The sequence below is a fragment of the Oratosquilla oratoria genome, chromosome 42 (genome assembly GCF_046742065.1).
Source record: "Oratosquilla oratoria isolate Oo_2021 chromosome 42, ASM4674206v1, whole genome shotgun sequence".
NCBI lineage: Eukaryota > Metazoa > Arthropoda > Malacostraca > Stomatopoda > Squillidae > Oratosquilla > Oratosquilla oratoria.
The window spans coordinates 644,659-670,000 of record NC_134818.1 but is presented as its reverse complement, the minus strand read 5'-3'; the positions used below and the strand labels follow the sequence as shown (position 1 = coordinate 670,000).

Genomic DNA, 25,342 nt, shown 5'->3' with positions numbered 1-25,342 from the left:
AGCTTCGAAGTCTGTACCATTTAACCATGTCTCAGTTATTCCTATCATATCGATATTTTCGCTTTTGACATACGCCTGTATTTCTTGAAATTTGTTTCTAATACTACGAGCATTAAAGTACATGGTTTTAAGAAACTCGTGATTATTTCTTTTTGACACATTTTGAGTTTCAATATCATGTCTTACATTATCATTTTGTTTTTCATTTATACCTTGCTCTATATTATTGTTTGGTCCTTCATTGACGTTCAATGCCTCATTAACATTTCTCCCATCAAAATTAACATTTCCCCCATCACGGACATCTGGTCGATCACGGTCATCCGATCTCTTTTGTACATTTGTATATATAATGAGGATGATGAGGATGCTGATGAGGAGGATGATGATGATAGTCCATCGATTTCGACGATGGCAGCTTCTTCTCAGGTTTTCTGGAAGGGAGGTACGTCAACGCCTGTTATGGGTTCGGAGGTGACTTATGAGGCCAATTCTCGAACGGCAGACGCGGGGGCAGTGGGGGCAGGGGAAATGTTCATTGCTTGGAGATTGTGATGACGTGGCCTTGCGCATCACTCTTGCCTTCCTGGCTTTTTCCCTGCGTTGGTCCTGAAAAACAGTCTGGGCCTGCAGGGTGATGGAACGCCACTGAGGTCTGTCCGAAGCTTCAGTTTCAAGCTCTTTTGGTGGAATGTTAGTATGGGTGAGGTGTGCCTTCACGCAGTCTTTAAAGTGCTTGCGTGGTGTACCTGTGTTTCTCTTGCCTGAGCTAAGTTCCCCATACCAGAGTTGTTTGGGGAGGCGGTGGTCATCCATCCGAGTAACATGTCCCATCCATCGGAGTTGATTTTTGAGGATCATGGCCTCGATGCTGCTCATCTCTGCACGGTCGAGCACCTCCAGGTTTGTGACTCGGTTTTGCCATTTGATATTTAGAATGAATCTTAAGCTGCGCATGTAAAAAAAAATGGAAGTGACCCCAATTCTAAACATCCTCAATACAACTACTATTGCTCCATAATACGCTTTCTCAGCTGTGTTTCATGCATTTGTCACAGTGAAACAGGTATAATGAAGAGAAATGCTTGATAGTGCCAATATTGTCCTATGTGATGTTTGCTTTCAAAAAATGATCTATACCTCAGCGCCGAAAGTAATACAGGACAAGTAGTGACCAGTGAACACAAACTGGGCCTTTGGAAGCTTAAGCATATCTTTATACATTACAATTTTACATGGTAAATTAACCAGCATGATTTTTGAGAACATTTTATTATCAAACACTGACATTACAAAGAAAATATAAAATTCTATCACGCAATGAGAATTTATAGCCTCTTGTGTTGAACTAGAATCTCTCCTAAACTCGACCGAACTCTTCGTTCCTGGAGTAGAAGAAGGAGGATTCCGAGCAGGGAATGGCTGCGAACTGCTCAACGCACGTCAGTGCGCTTTGGTCGAACACAGAGCCCTCCCCACACATGAAGCTGTACTGAACAGTTTCGATGCGGCCGTCTTCGAAGAGGTAAGGGTTGCACACGTGGAAGACACGGCAGTCGTTGCCCTCATCGGCATAGTAGCCATAGGGTCGGTCGGCACAGTTGAAGGAAGTGTCGATGCTACCCAGGAGTAAAGAAGCTCCTGCGGGAAGATTCAGGGGCTCGAACTGACCATTGATGACGCCATCGAACTGTTCAAAAGGAGCGAACTGCTGAGCAGTAGCTACACCAATAAGGAGAGCTGAAAGGGAAGAAAACGAATCCTCGTTAGGCTTTCTGCCATTTACCTTCAAATTGTTGTATAATAAAATTAATTGTTTATTTTGATAGTGAATGTAAATTGTCTATCTACAAAGCTTACCAAAGACGATGGCGTTCATGTTGCTATAGAGGAGGACCTTCGAGTGTGTGTGTGGATATGGGGAGAATTACAGCTTATATATCCTGCCAAGCAAGTGCCTCTCTGGAACAGGAGGAAAAGGAGGAGGAGGAGGGGGGGGACTGGTAGGACAAGGACGCGATGGTCAGCGTAGCTATCCGGTTTAAAGTTGCTGTGTTTGTTATATGTACCGTCTGAGATTTTTCACTTTCTAATTTGTCAAAGAAGTTTCAAGTGATGTATATCACGCTCTTGACAGCCTTCAGGCACTCTACAAAATTTAGCTGAGAGAGCATCTCTGTAGAGAAAGGACCACCCTTTGATTCTGTGACATCGCAATAGATTTTATTATAGCATATTGTTTTACGACATGAGGATGTCAAGAAACATCTACTTTTTACAACCACTTTATTTTTGTCATTTATTTAAAACTCACTCACCAGCTGCTTCAACGTCTTCTAATATGAAAAAAAAAAAAAAAAAAAAGTAACCGGCTCAGCACAGTTATTTTATTGCAGGACTACTTTAAAACCAAGGATACCCAAAAGAAAAACTTTAACGCAATAAGTACTTTTCGTACAATCAGAACAAATTATTTCATTGGTTCGTACCAGGAGTGCAAAATACAGTAAGTATAAAAATAATTCTAGAATACTAGAAAACGACGTATTTTCATGGTAAACGGTATTTTAAGAGGGCTAATTAGCTGGACATTTTTTTTTGCCAATGCATATATTGAATTTAGATTTTGTATTTATATGCCGAGAGAAATGAGTAACGCCTTGGTGGATTGAAAAGTGTAATGAGAAATAGACATCTGGGAATGGATGCTAAGAGGAGGTTATATGAAGGAGTAATTGTGCCAACAGCATTGTACGGGGCAGAAACATGGAACATGAGAGAGGAAGAGAGAAGGAGTTTGAATGTGTTTGAGATGAAAAGCTTGAGAAGTATGATAGGGGCTACTAGGCTGGATAGAGTGAGAAATGAGGAGGTGAGGAAGAGAACAGAGATGGAAAGGGAACTGGGAGGTAGGGTTGATGAAAGAGTATTAGGATGGTTTGGACACATAGAAAGAATGAGTAACAAAAGATTAGTAAAAGAAGTGTGGAAGGCAGAGGTGGAAGGAGTGAATATTAGGGGTCGTCCTAGGATGAGATGGATGGATGGGGTGAAAGGGGCATTAAAAAGAGAGGAATGTCTATGAAGGAAGGACGGGAGAGGGCAGAAGATAGGGGTGATTGGAGAGGGGTTGTGTATAGATGATACTGTGATGCATGAGGGGGAGTGGGTGGGGGATGGGAGATGAGGAAGTATGTATGAGAAATAAATTGACGCAGCTCGAAGGGATTTCTCCCCGTCTTCTTCTTTTCTGCATAGGGGTACGGAGAGGGGGGGGGGTCGCCGAATTTATGAAGCGGTCTTGCTGTGGATGTGCTGTGTCTTGCGACACTGCTTCTGACCCAGGGCAGTGGACAGGATGCAGGGATGGACGTGCAGGGATGGAGGTGCTAAGATAAGAGGGAGGGAGGAGGGTGGAGGGGAGTGGAATATATAGGAAATGGAATGGGTGGAAGTGGTTTCAATGCCTTTTTCTTTTTGGCTACCCCCCGTGTAGGGGAAAAATCCTTTGATATATGTATATATGTATTTTTAAGCCGTCAACAAACATCTTACTGTACACGAATCATTAGTGCCATATTGCAATGATATTTATTAGAGTAGCCATTTTGATTGTGTTAAAAGTTTTGGTGCCATTGTGATAGTGATGGCTATCCATATAATTTAAAGTTGTGTTAATGGAAGGAAAAGAGAGAGAGAGAGAGAGAGAGAGAGAGAGAGAGAGAGAGAGAGAGAGAGAGAGAGAGAGAGAGAGAGAGAGAGAGAGAGAGAGAGAGAGAGAGAGAGAGAGAGAGAGAGAGAGAGAGAGAGAGAGAGAGAGAGAGAGAGAGAGAGAGAGAGAGAGAGAGAGAGAGAGAGAGAGAGAGAGAGAGAGAGATAAAACACACGTGTCACTGCCAAAACGGTTGATATGATTACCACAAATTCAAACGTTAAGAAACATAAGCTATATTTCGATATATTGGTGTATCAGCTGAATGTAAAGTAAAAGCAATAGCTTCCATGAGAAAACGCACATATGTATTTGAAAGACATAGTGATGGTAGAGCATATAGTATAATGCCCAGTAGCATGATAACCCAGAGGCTGACATATATATATATATATATATATATATATATATATATATATATATATATATATATATATATGTATATACATATATATATATATATATATATATATGTATATATATATATATATGTATATATGATGATGATGATGATGATGATGATGATGATGATGATGATGATGATGATGATGATGATGATGATGATGATGATGATGATGATGATGATGATGATGACGATGACGATGACGATGATGATGATGATGATGATGATGATGATGATGATGATGATGATGATGATGATGATGATGATGATGATGATGATGATGATGATGATGATGATGATGATGATGATGATGATGATGATGATGATGAAGGTGGTAGTAGTAGTCCGTTGATTTCGACGATGACAGCTTCTCAGGTTTTCTGGAGGTACGATAACGCCTGTTATGGGTTCGGAGGTGACTTATGAGGCCAATTCTCGAACGGCAGACGCGGGGGCAGTTGGGGTAGGGGAAATGTTCATTGCCTGAAGATTGTGATGACGTGGCCTTGCGCCTCGCTCTTGCCTTCCTGGCGTTTTACCTGCGTTGGTCCTCAAAAACGGTCTGGATCTGCAGGGTGATGGAACACCACTGAGGTCTGTCCGAAGCTTCGGTTTCAAGCTCTTTTGGTGGAATGTTAGTATGGGTGAGGTGTGTCTTCACGATGTCTTTAAAGCGCTTGCGTGGTCTACCTGTGTTCCTCTTGCCTGAGCTAAGTTCCCCATACCAAAGTTGTTTTGGGGAGGCGGTGGTCATCCATTCGAGTAACATGTCCCACCCATCGGAGTTGACTTTTGAGGATCATGGCCTCGATGCTGCTCATCTCTGCACGGTCGAGCACCTCCAGGTTTGTGACTCTGTTTTGCCATTTGATGTTTAGAATGGATCTTAAGCTGCGCATATAAAAAAAAAAAAAAAATGGAAGTGATCCCAATTCTAAACATCCTCAATGCAGCTACTATTGCCCCATAATACGCTTTCTCAGCTGTGTTTCATGCATTTGTCACAGTGAAACAGGTATAATGAAGAGAAATGCTTGATAGTGCCAAGATTGTTCCATGTGATGTTTGCTTTCAAAAAATGATCTATACCTCAGCGCCGAAAGTAATACAGGAAAAGTAGTGACCAGTGAACACAAACTGGGCCTTTGGAAGCTTAAGCATATCTTTATACATTACAATTTTATATGGTAAATTAACCAGCATGATTTTTGAGAACATTTTATTATCAAACTCTGACATTACAAAAAAAAATATAAAATTCTATCACGCAATGAGAATTTATAGCCTCTTGTGTTGAACTAGAATCTCTCCTAAACTCGACCGAACTCTTCGTTCCTGGAGTAGAAGAAGGAGGATTCCGAGCAGGGAATGGCTGCGAACTGCTCAACGCACGTCAGTGCGCTTTGGTCGAACACAGAGCCCTCCCCACACATGAAGCTGTACTGAACGGTTTCGATGCGGCCGTCTTCGAAGAGGTAAGGGTTGCACACGTGGAAGACGCGGCAGTCGTTGCCCTCATCGGCATAGTATCCATAGGGTCGGTCGGCACAGTTGAAGGAAGTGTCGATGCTACCCAGGAGTAAAGAAGCTCCTGCGGGAAGATTCAGGGGCTCGAACTGACCATTGATGACGCCATCGAACTGTTCAAAAGGAGCAAACTGCTGAGCAGTAGCTACACCAACAAGAAGAGCTGAAAGGAAAGAAAACGAATCCTCGTTAGGCTTTCTGCCATTTACCTTCATATTGTTGTATAATAAAATTAATTGTTTATTTTGATAGTGAATGTAAATTTTGTATCTACAAAGCTTACCAAAGACGATGGCGTTCATGTTGCTATAGAGGAGGACCTTCGAGTGTGTGTGTGGATATGGGGGAATTACAGCTTATATATCCTGCTAAGCAAGTGCCTTTCTGGAACAGGAGGAAAAGGAGGAGGAGGGGGGGGGGGGACTGATAGGACAATGACGCGATGGTCAGCGTAGCTATCCGGTTTAAAGTTGTTGGGTTTGTTATATGTACCGTATGAGATTTTTCACTTTCTAATTTGTCAAAGAAGTTTCAAGTAATATATATCACGCTCTTGACAGCCTTCAGGCACTCTACAAAATTTAGCTGAGAGAGCATCTCTGTAGAGAAAGGACCACCCTTTGATTCTGTGACATCGCAATAGATTTTATTATAGCATATTGTTTTACGACATGAGGGTGTCAAGAAACATCTACTTGGTGCAACTTACAATTGTGCCAAAAGAACTTTTTACAACCACTTTATTTTTGTCATTTATTTAAAACTCACTCACCAGCTGCTTCAACGTCTTCTAATATACAAACTTTGAAAAAAAAATAACAGTAACCGGCTCAGCACAGTTATTTTATCGCAGGACTACTTCAAAACCAAGGATACCCGAAAGAAAAACTTTAACGCAATAAACACTTTTTGTACAATCAGAACAAATTATTTCATTGGATCCTACCAGCAGTGTGCACAACACAATAAGTTAAAAAAAAAAAAAAAAAAATAGAGAAAAAATTCTGGAATACTAGAAAACGACGTATTTTTATGTTAAACGGAATTTTGAGAGGGCTAATTAGCTGGACATTTTTTTTTGCCAATGCATATATTGAATTTAGATTTTGTATTTCTATGCCGAGAGAAGCAAGTAAATGCCTTGGTGGATTGAAAAGTGTAATGAGAAATAGACATCTGGGAATGGATGCTATGAGGAGGTTATATGAAGGAGTGATTGTGCCAACAGCATTGTACGGGGCAGAAACATGGAACATGAGAAAGGAAGAGAGAAGGAGTTTGAATGTGTTTGAGTTGAAATGTTTGAGAAGTATGATAGGGGCTACTAGGCTGGATAGAGTGAGAAATGAGGAGGTGAGGAAGAGAACAGAGGTGGAAAGGGAACTGGGAGGTAGGGTGGATAAAATAGTATTAGGATGGTTTGGACACAGAAAGAATGAGTAAAGAAAGATTAGTAAAAGAAGTGTGGAAGACAGAGGTGAAAGGAGTGAATATGAGGGTCGTCCTAGAATGAGATGGATGGATGGGCTGAAAAGGGCATTACAAAAGAGAGGAAGTGTCTGTGGAAGTAGGACGGGAGAGGACAGAAGATAGGGTTGAATGGAGAGGGGTCGTGTATAGATGATCCTGTGATGCATGATGGGGAGTGGGTCGGGGATGGGGGTGAGGAAATATGTATAAAAAATATATACGCAACCCGAAGGGATTTCTCCCAGTCTTCTCCATTTCTGCATGGGGTGACGGAGAGGGGGGGGGGGGGTAGCCGATTTTATGAAGTGTGTGGATGTGCTGTGTATCGCGACACTGCTTCTGACCCAGGTGTGAAGGGAGGATGACCCGTCATCCAGGAGGTGCTAAGATAAGAGGGAGGGAGTAGGGTGAAGGGGAGTGGAATATATAGGAAATGGAATGGGTGGGAGTGGTTTCTATGCCTTTTTCTTTTTGGCTACCCCCCGTGTAGAGGGAAAAACCTTTGGTAAATGTATGTATGTATTTTTATGCCGTCAACAAATATCTTACTGTACATGAATCAGTAGTCCCACAATGCAATGATATTCATTAGAGTAGCCATTTTGATGGTGTTAAAAGTGTTGGTGCCATTGTGATAGTGATGGCTATCCATATAATTTAAAGTTGTGTTAATGGAAGAGAGAGAAGAGAGAGAGAGAGAGAGAGAGAGAGAGAGAGAGAGAGAGAGAGAGAGAGAGAGAGGAGAGAGAGAGAGAGAGAGAGAGAGAGAGAGAGAGAGAGAGAGAGAGAGAGAGAGAGAGAGAGAGAGAGAGAGAGAGAGAGAGGGAGGAGAGAGAGAGAGAGAGAGAGAGAGAGAGAGAGAGAGAGAGAGAGAGAGAGAGAGAGAGAGAGAGAGAGAGAGAGAGAGAGAGAGAGAAAGATAAAACGCACGTGTCACTGCCCAAACGGTTGATATGATTATCTGATTACCCCAAATTCAAACGTTAAGAAACATAAGCTATATTTCAATATATTGGTGTATCAGCTGAATGTAAAGTAAAAGCAATAGCTTTCATGAGAAAAACGCACATGGATAGATGTGTATTTGAAAGGCATAGTGATGGTAGAGCATAGAGTATAATTGCAAATAGCATGATATATATATATATATACACACACACACACACACACACACACACACACACACACACACACACACACACACACACACACACACACACACACACACACACACACACACACACACACACACACACACACACACACACACACACACACACACACACACACACACACACACACACACACACACACACATATATATATATATATATACATATATATATATATATATATATATATATATATATATATATATATATATGATGGTAGTCCGTCGATTTCGACGATGACAGCTTCTCAGATTTTCTGGAGGGGAGGTACGTCTCGATCGGCAAACGCGGGGGCAGTGGGGGAAGGGGAAATGTTCATTGCTTGAAGACTATGATGACGTGGCCTTGTGCCTCGCTCTTGTCTTCCTGGCGTTTTCCCTGCGTTGTTCCTCAAAAACGGTCTGGGCCAGCAGGGTGTTGGAACGCCACTGAGGTCTGTCAGAAACTTCAGTTCCAAGCTCTTTTGGTGGAATGTTAGTATGGGTGAGGTCTTTAAAGTGCTTGTGTGGTGTACCTGTGTTTCTCTTGCCTGAGCTAAGTTCCCCATACCAGAGTTGTTTAGGGAGGCGGTGGTCATCCATCCGAGTAACATGTCCCACCCATCGGAGTTGACTTTTGAGGATCATGGCCTCGATGCTGCTCATCTCTGCACGGTCGAGCACCTCCAGGTTTGTGACTCGGTTTTGCCATTTGATATTTAGAATGGATCTTAAGCTGCGCATGTAAATAAAATGGAAGTGACCCCAATTCTAAACACCCTCAATGCAGCTACTATTGCCCCATAATACGCTTTCTCAGCTGTGTTTCATGCATTTGTCACAGTGAAACAGGTATAATGAAGAAAAATGCTTGATAGTGCCAACATTGTTCCAAGTGATGTTTGCTTTCAAAAAATGATCTATACCTCAGCGCCGAAAGTAATACAGGAAAAGTAGTGACCAGTGAACACAAACTGGGCGTTTGGAAGCTTAAGGACATCTTTATGCATTAAAATTTTATATGGTAAATTAACCAGCATGAATTTTGAGAATATTTTATTATCAAACTCTGACATTACAAAGAAAATATAAAATTCTTTCACGCTATGAGAATTTATAGCCTCTTGTGTTGCACTAGAATCTCTCCTAAACTCGACCGAACTCTTCGTTCCTGGAGTAGAAGAAGGAGGATTCCGAGCAGGGAATGGCTGCGAACTGCTCAACGCAAGTTAGTGCGCTTTGGTCGAACACAGAGCCCTCCCCACACATGAAGCTGTACTGAACACTTTCGATGCGGCCGTCTTCGAAGAGGTAAGGGTTGCACACGTGGAAGACGCGGCAGTCGTTGCCCTCATCGGCATAGTAGCCATAGGGTCGGTCGGCACAGTTGAAGGAAGTGTCGATGCTACCCAGGAGTAAAGAAGCTCCTGCTGGAAGATTCAGGGGCTCGAACTGACCATTGATAACGCCATCAAACTGTTCAAAAGGAGCGAACTGCTGAGCAGAAGCTACACCAACAAGGAGAACTGAAAGGAAAGAAAATTAATCTTTGTTAGGCTTTTTGGCATTTACCTTCAAATTGTTGTATAATAAAATTAATTATTTATTTTTTATAGTGAATGTAAATTTTGTATCTACAAAGCTTACCAAAGACGATGGGGTTCATGTTGCTATAGAGGAGGACCTTCGAGTGTGTGTGGATATGGGGGGGAATTACAGCTTATATATCCTGCCAAGCAAGTGCCTCTCTGGAACAGGAGGAAAAGGAGGAGGAAGGGAGGGGGACTGGTATGACGAGGACGCGATGGCCAGGTTAGCTATCTGGTTTAAAGAAAGGAAGAAGTACAAAAAGTTGTTAGGTTTGTTATATGTACCGTCTGAGATTTTTCACTTTCTAATTTATCAAAGAAGTTTCAAGTGATGTATATTACAATCTTGACAGCCTTCACGCACTCAACAAAATTTAGTGAGGGAGCATCTCTATACAGAAAGGACCACTCTTTGATTCTGTGACATCTCAAGAGATTTTATTATGGCATGTGCCAGGTGACTATTCAGCTGACGAGGGTAACTGTCGGGAACCCCGAAAAAAAAATAATATATATTACGCCATGGGGATGTGAAGAAACATCTGCTTGGTACAACTTACGATTGTGCCAAGAGAACTCTCTACAACCACTCGATTTTTTCTCATTTATTTGAAACTCACTCACCAACTGCTTCGGTCTCTCTTAATTTGCAAACTTTGAAAAAAAAAAAAACACAACAGTAACCGGCTTAGCACAATTATTTTATTGCAGGACTACTTTAATACCAAAGAATACCCCCAAGGTAACTTTGAACGCAATAAGCACTTTTCGCACGATCAGAACAACTTAGTTTATTGGTTCCTACCAACAGTGTACAACACAACAAATAAAACTACATTTCTAGAATACTAGAAAAACCATGCATTTTCCTGGTAAAGGGAATTTTGAGAAAGCTAATAAGCTGGACATTTATTTTTTGCCAATGCATATATTGAATTTAGATTTTTTATTTTTATGTCGTCAACAAACTTCTTACTGTACATGAATCAGTAGTCTCATAATGCAATGATACTCATTAGAGAATAGACATTTTGATTGTGTTAAAATTTTGGTGTCATTGTGATAGTGATGGCTATCCATATAATTTAAAGTTGTGCTAGTAGACGGAAGAGAGAGAGAGAGAGAGAGAGAGAGAGAGAGAGAGAGAGAGAGAGAGAGAGAGAGAGAGAGAGAGAGAGAGAGAGAGAGAGAGAGAGAGAGAGAGAGAGAGAGAGAGAGAGAGAGAGAGAGAGAGAGAGAGAGAGAGAGAGAGAGAGAGAGAGAGAGAGAGAGAGAGAGAGAGAGAGAGAGAGAGAGAGAGAGAGAGAGAGAGAGAGAGAGAGAGAGAGAGAGAGAGAGAGAGATTGTTTTAATAAATTTATTACGCCCGTGGGCGGCAAACAATAGTACATCTATCACAGCATTCTTTAAATGGAGACATAATACAATAATCATTCAGGATTCCCCGAAATGGTGATGGCGGGATAGTGGTACTATGTAAGTGTTTACATATAATCATCATGCCCCGTCTCCGGGGAATATTGTCTGTCACTATGGGTCACTGGAGACAATAATACCAAGGGTGTTCGTATTACGACGGTTACGCAGCCCGTACGGTGATCACCGTGGCATATCATCCGTCTAGGAGCCCCGTCACACAAGTCGACTCCCAAGTCCGAGCCGAGCACTGACATATATTGTGCCTTCGTACTGGTCTTGCGTCGGCGTTACTTGTGGCGGTTGGGTAGGAGGTGGTCGTATGGGGCGCGTGACGTCCATGACGTAGGTATAGGCTGCCTTGGAAAGATGGTCCACCGATTAATAGATTCATTGCTTCTGAGGGCGACAAACAATAGTATATTAGTCATATTGTTATGGAAAGAGATACAAAAGGAGGTATGATTGGATTTAACAATCAAAATCCCCCAAAATGGGGGTGGCGAGCTAGGAGTGTATCTAAGTTGTCGTCACTAAGTAAATGTTTACATACAGTTATCACGTCTTGTCTCTGTGGAATACTGTCTGTCACAATGGGGCATTGGAGACAGTAGTGTTCAAGAGTGTTGGCGTTAGGGCGGTTACACAGCCTGCATGATGAGTAATGTGGCATATCTTCCGCCTGGGATATTTGCCACACAGGTCGATATCCGAGTCTGAGCCGAGCACTGACAACATTGTGTCTCCGTACCATGGGTCCGCGTCGGCGATACTTGTGGCGGCAGGGTAGGAAGTGGTCGTGGTGTTGAATGGAGACACTGGTGGCTCGTTCCGCATCTCTTCGGCGTGTTGTTATGGTGTGAGTGGCTGCGTGTATTCTGTTTTTGAGGCATGTGAGAGAGGGTACTACGCGTTCGTTATCTAAGACGAAGGCACAAGCTGCTTTGGCAATACGGTCCACAGTGTCGTTGCCAGCAAGGTCTACGTGTGAAGGCATCCATACGAGAGATACGGCCATAGATGCTTCATGAACAACGGCGAGTTGGGTCAGTATGGCCTGTACAACACGATAGTAGTTGGGTCTGGGTGAGGAGAGGGCGTGTAGAGCTGGTTGGGAGTCACAAACGATCACACCATTTACGTTACAGTCTACAAGATATGTTACTGCGTCGAGGATTCCGTGTAGCTCACAAAACGTGGAGCTTGATGTGACAGGTAACCTGCGGCCAATCCATCCAGCTTCCACAGGTGGCTGTAAGGTGGGTGAGTACATGGCACACGCTGCTCTTCCATCAGCCTGTACTGAGCCATCCACGTAGATGACATGAGCTGCGGGGATCTTTGAGGATACGCTGTCGATGGTCTCTAGTGCTAGTTGCTTTTGAAGTGCAGGAAGGTCATCTTTGGAGGTTGGTGTGAAGGTGACGTTAGGGAGGGAGATTCGCCACGGGGGCAAGTCGGGTTCAACCGTTTCTTCAGGGACGTGGATGTCAAGGTTTCTAAGTGTGTTGCACACTGTAGTGACGAGGTTGCGGCCTCCTGGTCGAAGTGGGAGGCGGGGTGCACTGTCAGGTTCGAGCGACGCTCTGATGGTAGCAGTAAAGTTTGGGGACAGATAGGGCGATCGGAGGCATTTTACAGAGAGAATGGCCATGTTAGCATATATTCTCTCTACAAGCGAGGGTAGACCAAGTTCACTTTGCATGTTAACGATGCGAGTCGAAGGAGGGCAACCTAAGATAAATCTCATTACTCTATTTTGGAATTTTTCGAGAGGTTCCAAAGCTCTCCTGGGAAGTTGACAAAGGGCAGGTGATAAGTAGTCAACGAGTGATCGAAAGAAATGTGGTGTATAGAGTTCTGACCATTGGTAATGAGGCGCCGGTGGAATTTGTGGCAAGCCACTTGATAGGGTTAAAACGGGCCTGCAGACGATCAAGGAGATCATTAACAAGGGGATGGATACGTTGTCGAGTCGGTATGGCTGGAGTGATCCGGGCTGGTACTCCAAGGTATGTGTACTGTGTGCAATGAGGGATAGCATCACCTCCCATGTTGAACGTCGGTAGTGCTTGGAGAGTACGAGATGAAAATATTCTGCTCTTCTCAGGGGAAATGATGAGACCACAAGCGGTAGTTGACGTATAGAAGCCATTTAGAACGAATTGGAGGTCAGCGGGCGAGTTGGAATGGATGCAGATGTCGTCCGCGTAGCAGAGAAGGGTTGTACCGGGAACGTTAGGAAGAAGTGAGAGTAAGCGGTGCATCAAGACGTTAAAAAGAAATGGACTTAGTACGCCACCTTGCGGGGTACCGAGTTTGAACTGCTCGTAGGAACTGCACACACCTCGAAAGAGAACCCGTGACTTCCTGTTACTCAGATAACCTCGAATCCATCGAAGGAGGTTTCCTTGCACTCCGAAGGTAACCAGCTGGTCAAGAATTATTTCATGGTTGGCTACATCGAAAGCACTTTTGAGGTCCAGGAAGGCAACTACGCTGGTGGGAGAGAGGCGGGTGTAGAGCTCAGTAAGGCAGTGGTGCGTACTTCGACGTGGGAGGAAACCATACAGCTGCGGAGAGAGAGAGAGAGAGAGAGAGAGAGAGAGAGAGAGAGAGAGAGAGAGAGAGAGAGAGAGAGAGAGAGAGAGAGAGAGAGAGAAAACACACGTGTCACTGCCAAAACGGATGATATGATTACCACAAATTCAAACGTTAAGAAATATAAACTATATTTCGAAATATTGGTGTACCAGCTGAATGTAAATTAAAAACAATAGCTTTCATGAGAAATTCACACATGGATAGATGTGCATTTGAAAACCATAGTGATCGTTGAGCCTATAGTATTATGCCAAGTAACATGCTAGCCCAGAGGCTGCTAAAAAAAAAAAAATAAAAAAAAAAAAAAATAAAAAATAAATAATAATAATAATAATAATAATAATAATAATAATAATAATAATAATAATAATAATAATAATAATAATAAATAAATAAATAAATAAATAAATGAATAAATAAATAAATAAATAAACAAATAAAATAAATAAATAAATAGATAACATGCAAATGCAGTTTAAGCGTGATATGAATGATGCCATACAACCTCGATTGACCAAGTTATATTAGAACATAAGGATGAAGGGGGCTGCAAAAGACCATAAGACCTGCACTGGGGAGTTCCATGTCCATTACCACCTATCACCCCAATTCATAATATAATCTATTTTTTTCTTAAAACAACCGATGGATTCAGCGATCACGATGTGGTTACTAAGTCTATTTCATTCGTTATCCACTCTATTGGTAAGTCGTTTTTGCCTATTTGCCATCTAATTCTAAATGATCCAATTTAAATTCATTACTGCGAGTACCACCCTGCTATCGTAATATGATGACCTTGTCTACTCCTTTGTTAAAGCCCTTGATCCACTATAACACTTCTGTTAGATGACCTGTCATTGTAAGGTGAATTTCTGAGCCCATGTATAATTTTTGTCATTCTCTTTTGCACTGCTGCTAATGAATTGATATCCACTCTATAGGACATATACCAAAACTGTACCGCATAGTCAAGGATGGGTCTAGCTAACACCAGATAGAGCTTGATAACTACCTCCGCACTTTTATTTGTAACTGTCCTAGCAATGAAACCTAATGCTCTTTTAGTTCTATTCCTGGCGCTGATGTACTGTTTCTTGGATTTAATGTCAGGACTCACTAACACTGAATTCTCTCTCGCAATCAGTTTTCTCTAAAAAGATAATATTTGAGGTATATCTGCTTTCTGGGTCGTGTAAATCTACGTTTAACCCCATTCACTTTGAGATACTGAAGTTCATTTTCCATTTCACCGACCATGCAAACACTTTGTTAAGATCTTCCTGCAGTATCCCGGCTTCTTCCCCTGACCTAATTTGGCGACCTATTTCAGTGTCGTTCGCAAACTTACTAACATCATTAATAATCCCATAGACCAAGTCGTTTATATACATAATGGATAATAAAGGACCCAAAACCGAACCCTGGGAACTCCACTAGTAACACTCCCCCATCTGGATTTTACACCATTAATGGTGACCCACTTTAATCTGTCAATGATCCATGCTGTAATCCATTCAAATATTTTTCCTATATAATAATTGGATGAGTGACGATATGAAGAGACATTCATTGTCGTATTATCCAATCATTCGAATAAAAAATGAGTGATCCCCAATTCTAAACATCCTTAATGCAGCTAATATTGTTCTATAAACTTTTCCATCTGGGATTCATGCATATAGAACAATGAAACAGGTACCACGAAGAATATGCTTGCAGGTGCCAAAGAAGCTTCAAATGATATTCGCTATGGTGAAATGAACTATACCTCCAGTTTTATAGCACAAGGTTGGTGCAAAACATTTAAGGGAGACACACTAACGAAAAATATATTAAAAAATTGAAATGTATGAGTCATTATTAAAAGGGATAGGACATGTTTAAATATTCTTACAGCTTTTAATATCAGCTTTGTTTACATAATATTTTTTTTAATGTCATTAAAATAGTATACAAATTCTAATAGTTGTGATGCAAACTAAGATACTATTTTTTCATAATGATAAAAATAGCTTAATTATGCGAAATCATGAAGTTCAAAACCCGGTATGATAAATTTGATTCAGCGAACAATGCAGAAACAACATATAGAGACGGAAAAATGAAGGCATTATCCAAGCTAGGGACGATTTTAGCTTCTCTCTTAGTGGGGTACCATGGATTTGTATAAACAGAATCTATAAAAATAGTGGGTATATGAGAAACAAAGAGATGCTATGTGTAGCAAGTTGTTCATTGTAGTGATGAAAACATCTTTGAGAGTAGACTGTATTGCTTTCTCTGATGAAGACAATGTTAAAAGTAATAAAATAGTGACCAGCGAACACAAATTGGGCCATTGGAAACTTAGGAACAATTGTCTACATTATAATTTTATATGGTGAATTAACCATCATGGATTTAGAGAATTTTTTATTATCAAACTCTGACTTTACAAAGAAAACATAACTTGCATTCGTTTAGTGACGATTTACAACTTCTTATATTGTACTAGAATCTCTCCTGAACTCGACCGAACTCTTCGTTCCTGGAGTAGAAGAAGGAGGATTCCGAGCAGGGAATGGCTGCGAACTGCTCAACGCAAGTTAGTGCGCTTTGGTCGAACACAGAGCCCTCCCCACACATGAAGCTGTACTGAACGGTTTCGATGCGGCCGTCTTCGAAGAGGTAAGGGTTGCACACGTGGAAGACGCGGCAGTCGTTGCCCTCATCGGCATAGTAGCCATAGGGTCGGTCGGCACAGTTGAAGGAAGTGTCGATGCTACCCAGGAGTAAAGAAGCTCCTGCGGGAAGATTCAGGGGCTCGAACTGACCATTGATGACGCCATCGAACTGTTCAAAAGGAGCGAACTGCTGAGCAGTAGCTACACCAACAAGGAGAGCTGAAAGGAAAGAAAAAGAATCTTCGTTAGGCTTTCTGCCATTTACCTTCAAATTGTTGTATGATAAGATTAATTGTTTATTTTTTATAGTGAATGTAAATTTTGTATCTACAAAGCTTACCAAAGACGATGGCGTTCATGTTGCTATAGAGGAGGACCTTCGAGTGTGTGTGTGGATATGGGGGGAAATACAGCTTATATATCCTGCCAAGCAAGTGCCTCTCTGGAACAGGAGGAAAAGGAGGAGGAAGGGAGGGGGACTAGTAGGACGAGGACGCGATGGTCAGCTTAGCTATCTGGTTTAAAGAAAGGAAGATATGCAAAAAGTTGTTGGGTTGTCATATGTACCGTCTGAGATTTTTCACTTTCTAATTTATCAAAGAAGTTTCAAATGATGTATATCACGCTCTTGACAGCCTTCAGGCACTCTACAAAATTCAGCTGAGGGAGCATCTCTGTAGAGAAAGGACCACTCTTTGATTCTATGACATCTCAACAGATTTTATTTTGGCATGTGCGAGATGACTATTCAGCTGACGAGCGTAACTGTCGGGAACTCCGAAGAAGAAGAAGAAGAAGAAGAAGAAAAAAAAAAAGAAATTACGACATGAGGATGTAAAGAAACATCTACTTGGTGCAACTTACAATTGTGCCAAAAGAACTTTTTACAATCACTTTATTTTTGTCATTCATTTAAAACTCACTCACCAGCTGCTTCAACCTCTTCTAATATGCAAACTTTGAAGAAAAAAAAAACAGTAACCGGTTCAGCACAGCTATTTTATTGCAGGACTGCTTTAAAACCAAGAATACCCGAAAGAAAAACTGTAACGCAATAAGCACTTTTTGTACAATCAGAAAAAAAAATCTAGAATACTAGAAAACGACGTATTTTCATGGTAAACGGAAATTTGAGAGGGCTAATTAGCTGGACATTATTTTTTGCCAATGCATATATTGAATCTAGATTTTGTATTTTTATATCGAGAGAAATGAGTAAATGCCTTGGTGGATTGAAAAGTGTAATGAGAAATAGACACCTGGGAATGGATGCTACGAGGAGGTTATATGAAGGAGTGATTGTGCCAACATCATTGTACGGGGCAGAAACATGGAACATGAGAGAGAAAGAGAGAAGTACTTTGAATGTGTTTGAGATGAAAAATTTGAGAAGTATGATAGGGGCTACTAGGCTGGATAGAGTGAGAAATGAGTAGGTGAGGATGAGAACAGGGGTGTAAAGGGAACTGGGAAGTAGGGTTGATGAAAGAGTATTAGGGTGGTTTGGACACATAGAAAGAATGAGTGAAGAAAGATTTGTAAAAGAAGTGTGGAGGGCAGAGGTGGAAGGAGTGAATATGAGGGGCTTCCTAGGGTGAGATGGATGGATGGGGTGAAATGGTCATTACAAAAGAGAGGAATGTCTGTGGAGGAAGGACGGGAGAGGACAGAAGATAGGGGTGAATGGAGAGGGGTTGTGTATAGATGATGCTATGATGCATAAGGGAGAGTGGGTGGTGGATGGGGGGTGAGGAAGTATGTATGAGAAAATTAATTGACGCAGCTCGAAGGGATTTCTTCCTGTCTTCTCTTTTTCTGCATGGGGCGGACGGAGAGGGGGGGGGGTAGACGAATCTATGAAGCGGCCTTGCTGTGGATGTGCTGTGTCTCGCGACACTGCTTCTGACCCAGGGCAGTGGACAGGATGCAGGGATGACCCGTCATCCAGGAGGTGCCAAGATAAGAGGAGGGGGAGGAGGGTGAAGGGGAGTGGAATATATAGGAAATGGAATGGGGGGAGTGGTTTCTATGCCTTTTTCTTTTTGGCTACCCCCCGTGTAGGAGGAAAACCTTTGGTATATGTATGTATGTATTTTTATGCCGTCAACAAACATCTTACTATACATGAATTAGTAGTCCCATAATGCAATAATATTCATTAGAGTAACCATTATGATTGTGTTAAAAGTTTTGGTGCCATTGTGATAGTGATGGCTATCCATATAATTTAAAGTTGTGTTAATGGAAGAGAGAGAGAGAGAGAGAGAGAGAGAGAGAGAGAGAGAGTGAGAGAGAGAGAGAGAGAGAGAGAGAGAGAGAGAGAGAGAGAGAGAGAGAGAGAGAGAGAGAGAGAGAGAGAGAGAGAGAGAGAGAGAGAGAGAGAGAAGAGAGAGAGAGAGAGAGAGAGAGAGAGAGAGAGAGAGAGAGAGAGAGAGAGAGAGAGAGAGAGAGAGAGAGAGAGAGAGAGAGATAGAGAGAGAGAGAGATAGATAGATAGATAGATAGATAGATAGATAGATAGATAGATAGATAGATAGATAGATAGAGAGAGAGAGAGAGAGAGAGAGAGAGAGAGAGAGAGAGAGAGAGAGAGAGAGAGAGAGAGAGAGAGAGATAAAACACACGTGTCACTGCCAAAACGGTTGATATGATTACCACAAATTCAAACGTTAAGAAACATAAGCTATATTTCAATATATTGGTGTATCAGCTGAATGTAAAGTAAAAGCAATAGCTTTCATGAGAAAACGCACATGGATAGATGTGTATTTGAAAGCCATAGTGATGGTAGAGCATATAGTATAATGCCAAGTAGCATAATAACCCAGAGGCTGACATATATATATATATATATATATATACATATATATATATATCTATATATATATATATATATATATACACCCACAAAGGATTACAAAGGATTACAAAGGCGGAGCATGCCGACAGGAGACCTTTTGATCCATATCTAGGTCGGATGCAAAAAAAAAATCATATTAATAATAAAATAATAAATAAAAACTATGATAATGTAAATAACAAATAAAATACATAAATAAATGCATAGGTATACTTAAATAATAAACAAACAGGTAAATAGTAAATAATAATAAATTGACATATAACTAATAATAAATGAAAATCAGACAGACAAATGATAACAAAACAAAAACAAATAATATAAGATAAATTAAAAACATTACAGCATCTTACTTAGGTATTTATCTAAATGATTCTTAAAGCTTCGAACTGAACTACATTGCACTACCTGTGCAGGAAGTTTATTCCATTCATTAACTACACGGTTGGCAAAGTTGTTTCTACCTACTTCCAAATTGAATCTATTTCCGGACAGTTTGAGACCATTGTTTCTTGTCTGATTATCATTCAATGTGAAAATTTGGTCACTTTTGATGTTGTCAATTCCCTTTAAAATCTTAAAGACCTGTATCAAGTCGCCTCTGAGTCTACGTTTTTTTTTAGGGAAAACAGATTCATATGTTTTAGTCGATTTTCGTATGATTTATTTTTGATATTTGGAATCAGTTTTGTGGCTCGCCGTTGTACTTTTTCCAGTCTGTCAATGTCTTTAATGAGATTCTGTGACCATACGGAAACAGCATATTCCAAATGTGGACGAACTAACGATTTATATAGCTTGTTAATGAGTGATGGACTTTTGAAATCAAAAGATCGCGCAATCAGTCCCAGAATCTTGTTTGCTTTCTCAGAGGCTGAAATACACTGCTTGGATGATTTGAGGTCGTTACTGATAATTACGCCGAGATCTTTTTCACTATCCACTTTTGTTAACGAATTTCCAAATAACTTGTAATCGTACTTACTGTTATTTTTACCTATGTGCATTACTTGCATTTACTTGTGTTAAATTTCATTAGCCACTTTTCAGACCATTGCTGTAATTGATCTAAATCTTCTTGAATATCTAATTGGTTTGAGTGATCATTTGCCACTCCGCACAGTTTTGTATCATCAGCAAATTTGGAAACAGTAGATTTTAGTCCATGGTCTATATCATTTATATATACTATGAATAGAAGTGGCCCAAGAACGGAACCCTGAGGAACTCCACTTGCAACACTTTTCCATCCAGAAGTTTTTCCATTTAAAACAACTCTCTGTTTTCGACCATTCAACCAATTACTAGTCCAACCTAATAGGCTACTACACTTATTCCATGCAAAGCTAATTTAGTAAGTAGTCTTTCGTGTGGTACGGTATCAAAAGCTTTTGCAAAGTCTAAATATACTAAATCTATATTGTTTCTTTTGTCATAATTCGAGATAACTGTGTTGTAGAATTCGAGTAAGTTAGTCACGCAAGAACGTTTCCGTCTGAAACCATGCTGGCTATCATTTACCAAACGGTTACTTTCTAAATGATGTTCGATAGCATCTCTGATGATAGTTTCCATTATTTTTCCTACGATTGAAGTCAAACTTATAGGCCTATAGTTATTTGGTTTCTTTTTGTCACCTTTTTTAAATATGGGAGTAACGTTAGCTAGCTTCCATTCTCTTGGGACATCTCCGGATATGATTAATTTCTTGAAAATAATTTCTAATGGAACAACAATCTCATTTTTCATTTCCTTTAAGATTCTTGGATGCCAACCGTCAGGCCCTGGTGTTTTATTAACTTTGAGTTTGTCTATACACCTTTTAATTTTTTCTTTTGTTATATTTACCGTAGTGAGTAAGTTTACCCTAGACTTTTCACAGGTTTCAGTTTGGAATTCACCTTGAGGTGTTTCGTTTACGAATACCGAGCTAAAATAATTGTTTAAGATATTACACATTCCTTCATTTGAATATTCAAGTTGGCCGTCAGCAGATAATAGTGGACCAATGTGATTCCTAACAACCTTTTTATCTCTAATGTAACTATAGAATTCTTTGGGATTCTCTTTGGATTTATCAGCGATGTTCATTTCGTATTGTCGTTTTCTTTTTCTTATTGTCTTTTTTAAATCTCTCTGTATTGATACATAACTTTCATAGTCATTAGATGCACCCGAGCACTTATATTTCTTATAAGCCTGTCTCTTTTTAGCAATACTTTTTTCAGTTTCTTTGTCGAGCTACTTTGGGCGAGCCTGATTTGGGGGACGTCTGTCCTTAAAAGGAATGCAAGTTTGAATCATCTTAGTGAGCGTATTTTGAAATATTTCCCACATCTGATCTACAGGTCTTTCGTTTAATTTTGCCTCCCAATCTGTAAGCTGAAGCTCCTGACGTAGTCCCATGAACTGAGCTTTACTGAAATCGGGTATTTTAGAAACACAAGTATCTAGTCTAAAATTGTTTAGGAGTTTGAATCTAACTAGGTTGTGATCGCTATTTGCAACAGATTCACCGACTTCTACATCAGTTACCATGCTTTCGCGGCTAGTGATCAAAAGATCGAGTAAGTTTCCATATCTTGTGGGCTCTTTTACATGCTGAATTAAGTAATTGTCACCAAGAAAATCAAACAAGCGACTACCTATATGGCCATGTTCAAGGGTCATCCAATCAATGTCAGTAAAATTGAAATCACCCATTATCAATAAGTCCCGGTTGCAGAAACTAGACAGTTCTTGAAATAACAGTTTGTCGTCTGCTAATGATAATGTCTTTGGCCTATATATTACACCTATATTCATTTTTTGTCCATTTGTTTGGGTTAACTCAACCCACAAACTATCATATGCATCCTGTTTCACTTTCTCTAAAACACAAGCATGAACATTGCTTTTAACGTACAATAGAACACCCCCACCTTTCTTGTGGTTTCTATCCTGATGAAAGTGTTTAAATCCCGCAATATTAAATTCACCTTCGAAGTCTGTACCATTTAACCATGTCTCAGTTATTCCTATCATATCGAGATTTTCGCTTTTGACATACGCCTGTATTTCTTGAAATTTGTTTCTAATACTACGAGCATTAAAGTACATGGTTTTAAGAAACTCGTGATTATTTCTTTTTGACACATTTTGAGTTTCAATATCATGTCTTACATTATCATTTTGTTTTTCATTTATACCTTGCTCTATATTATTATTTGGTCCTTCATTGACGTTCAATGCCTCATTAACATTTCTCCCATCAAAATTAACATTTCCCCCATCACGGACATCTGGTCGATCACGGTCATCCGATCTCTTTTGTACATTTGTATATATGATGAGGATGATGAGGATGATGATGATGATGATGATGATGATGATGATGATGATGATAGTCCATCGATTTCGACGATGGCAGCTTCTTCTCAGGTTTTCTGGAGGGGAGGTACGTCAACGCCTGTTATGGGTTCGGAGGTGACTTATGAGGCCAATTCTCGAACGGCAGACGCGGGGGCAGTGGGGGCAGGGGAAATGTTCATTGCTTGGAGATTGTGATGACGTGGCCTTGCGCATCACTCTTGCCTTCCTGGCTTTTTCCCTGCGTTGGTCCTGAAAAACAGTCTGGGCCTGCAGGGTGATGGAACGCCACTGAGGTCTGTCCGAAGCTTCAGTTTCAAGCTCTTTTGGTGGAATGTTAGTATGGGTGAGGTGTGCCTTCACGCAGTCTTTAAAGTGCTTGCGTGGTGTACCTGTGTTTCTCTTGCCTGAGCTAAGTTCCCCATACCAGAGTTGTTTGGGGAGGCGGTGGTCATCCATCCGAGTAACATGTCCCATCCATCGGAGTTGATTTTTGAGGATCATGGCCTCGATGCTGCTCATCTCTGCACGGTCGAGCACCTCCAGGTTTGTGACTCGGTTTTGCCATTTGATATTTAGAATGAATCTTAAGCTGCGCATGTAAAAAAAAATGGAAGTGACCCCAATTCTAAACATCCTCAATACAACTACTATTGCTCCATAATACGCTTTCTCAGCTGTGTTTCATGCATTTGTCACAGTGAAACAGGTATAATGAAGAGAAATGCTTGATAGTGCCAATATTGTCCTATGTGATGTTTGCTTTCAAAAAATGATCTATACCTCAGCGCCGAAAGTAATACAGGACAAGTAGTGACCAGTGAACACAAACTGGGCCTTTGGAAGCTTAAGCATATCTTTATACATTACAATTTTACATGGTAAATTAACCAGCATGATTTTTGAGAACATTTTATTATCAAACTCTGACATTACAAAGAAAATATAAAATTCTATCACGCAATGAGAATTTATAGCCTCTTGTGTTGAACTAGAATCTCTCCTAAACTCGACCGAACTCTTCGTTCCTGGAGTAGAAGAAGGAGGATTCCGAGCAGGGAATGGCTGCGAACTGCTCAACGCACGTCAGTGCGCTTTGGTCGAACACAGAGCCCTCCCCACACATGAAGCTGTACTGAACAGTTTCGATGCGGCCGTCTTCGAAGAGGTAAGGGTTGCACACGTGGAAGACACGGCAGTCGTTGCCCTCATCGGCATAGTAGCCATAGGGTCGGTCGGCACAGTTGAAGGAAGTGTCGATGCTACCCAGGAGTAAAGAAGCTCCTGAGGGAAGATTCAGGGGCTCGAACTGACCATTGATGACGCCATCGAACTGTTCAAAAGTAGCGAACTGCTGAGCAGTAGCTACACCAATAAGGAGAGCTGAAAGGGAAGAAAACGAATCCTCGTTAGGCTTTCTGCCATTTACCTTCATATTGTTGTATAATAAAATTAATTGTTTATTTTGATAGTGAATGTAAATTTTGTATCTACAAAGCTTACCAAAGACGATGGCGTTCATGTTGCTATAGAGGAGGACCTTCGAGTGTGTGTGTGGATATGGGGAGAATTACAGCTTATATATCCTGCCAAGCAAGTGCCTCTCTGGAACAGGAGGAAAAGGAGGAGGAGGAGGGGGGGGACTGGTAGGACAAGGACGCGATGGTCAGCGTAGCTATCCGGTTTAAAGTTGCTGTGTTTGTTATATGTACCGTCTGAGATTTTTCACTTTCTAATTTGTCAAAGAAGTTTCAAGTGATGTATATCACGCTCTTGACAGCCTTCAGGCACTCTACAAAATTTAGCTGAGAGAGCATCTCTGTAGAGAAAGGATCACCCTTTGATTCTGTGACATCGCAATAGATTTTATTATGGCATATTGTTTTACGACCTGAGGATGTCAAGAAACATCTACTTGGTGCAACTTACAATTGTGCCAAAAGAACTTTTTACAACCACTTTATTTTTGTCATTTATTTAAAACTCACTCACCAGCTGCTTCAACCGCTTCTAATATACAAACTTTGAAAAAAAAAAAAAAAAACAGTAACCGGCTCAGCACAGTTATTTTATCGCAGGACTACTTCAAAACCAAGGATACCCGAAAGAAAAACTTTAACGCAATAAACACTTTTTGTACAATCAGAACAAATTATTTCATTGGATCCTACCAGCAGTGTGTACAACACAATAAGTTAAAAAAAAAAAAAAAAAAAAAGAGAAAAAATTCTAGAATACTAGAAAACGACGTATTTTCATGGTAAACGGAATTTTGAGAGGGCTAATTAGCTGGACATTTTTTTTTGCCAATGCATATATTGAATTTAGATTTTGTATATCTATGCCGAGAGAAGCAAGTAAATGCCTTGGTGGATTGAAAAGTGTAATGAGAAATAGACATCTGGGAATGGATGCTATGAGGAGGTTATATGAAGGAGTGATTGTGCCAACAGCATTGTACGGGGCAGAAACATGGAACATGAGAAAGGAAGAGAGAAGGAGTTTGAATGTGTTTGAGTTGAAATGTTTGAGAAGTATGATAGGGGCTACTAGGCTGGATAGAGTGAGAAATGAGGAGGTGAGGAAGAGAACAGAGG

At 40.7% G+C, this 25,342-nt stretch overlaps 5 protein-coding genes across 5 annotated transcripts; all 5 read right to left on the bottom strand.

Annotated features, from left to right (window-relative positions):
* Nucleotides 1–1,360: 1,360 nt before the first annotated feature.
* Nucleotides 1,361–1,879, bottom strand: LOC143021391 (uncharacterized). The gene is made up of 2 exons (XM_076178827.1): nucleotides 1,861–1,879; nucleotides 1,361–1,740 (listed from the first exon to the last, which is right to left on the bottom strand). Exons 1-2 carry the CDS (start codon nucleotides 1,877–1,879, stop codon nucleotides 1,361–1,363), a joined length of 399 nt encoding a protein of 132 aa, XP_076034942.1.
* A 3,546-nt stretch (nucleotides 1,880–5,425) lies between these two features.
* Nucleotides 5,426–5,944, bottom strand: LOC143021390 (uncharacterized). Its single transcript, XM_076178826.1, has 2 exons — nucleotides 5,926–5,944; nucleotides 5,426–5,805 (listed from the first exon to the last, which is right to left on the bottom strand). The coding sequence occupies exons 1-2, from the start codon at nucleotides 5,942–5,944 to the stop codon at nucleotides 5,426–5,428; spliced, it is 399 nt and encodes a 132-aa protein (XP_076034941.1).
* A 3,464-nt stretch (nucleotides 5,945–9,408) lies between these two features.
* LOC143021389 (uncharacterized) lies at nucleotides 9,409–9,928 on the bottom strand. Its single transcript, XM_076178825.1, has 2 exons — nucleotides 9,910–9,928; nucleotides 9,409–9,788 (listed from the first exon to the last, which is right to left on the bottom strand). Exons 1-2 carry the CDS (start codon nucleotides 9,926–9,928, stop codon nucleotides 9,409–9,411), a joined length of 399 nt encoding a protein of 132 aa, XP_076034940.1.
* Nucleotides 9,929–16,364: 6,436 nt separating this feature from the next.
* LOC143021388 (uncharacterized) lies at nucleotides 16,365–16,896 on the bottom strand. Its single transcript, XM_076178824.1, has 2 exons — nucleotides 16,878–16,896; nucleotides 16,365–16,756 (listed from the first exon to the last, which is right to left on the bottom strand). The coding sequence occupies exons 1-2, from the start codon at nucleotides 16,894–16,896 to the stop codon at nucleotides 16,365–16,367; spliced, it is 411 nt and encodes a 136-aa protein (XP_076034939.1).
* A 6,846-nt stretch (nucleotides 16,897–23,742) lies between these two features.
* On the bottom strand, nucleotides 23,743–24,267 carry LOC143021387 (uncharacterized). Its single transcript, XM_076178823.1, has 2 exons — nucleotides 24,249–24,267; nucleotides 23,743–24,128 (listed from the first exon to the last, which is right to left on the bottom strand). The coding sequence occupies exons 1-2, from the start codon at nucleotides 24,265–24,267 to the stop codon at nucleotides 23,749–23,751; spliced, it is 399 nt and encodes a 132-aa protein (XP_076034938.1). The 3' UTR covers nucleotides 23,743–23,748.
* Nucleotides 24,268–25,342: the final 1,075 nt, after the last annotated feature.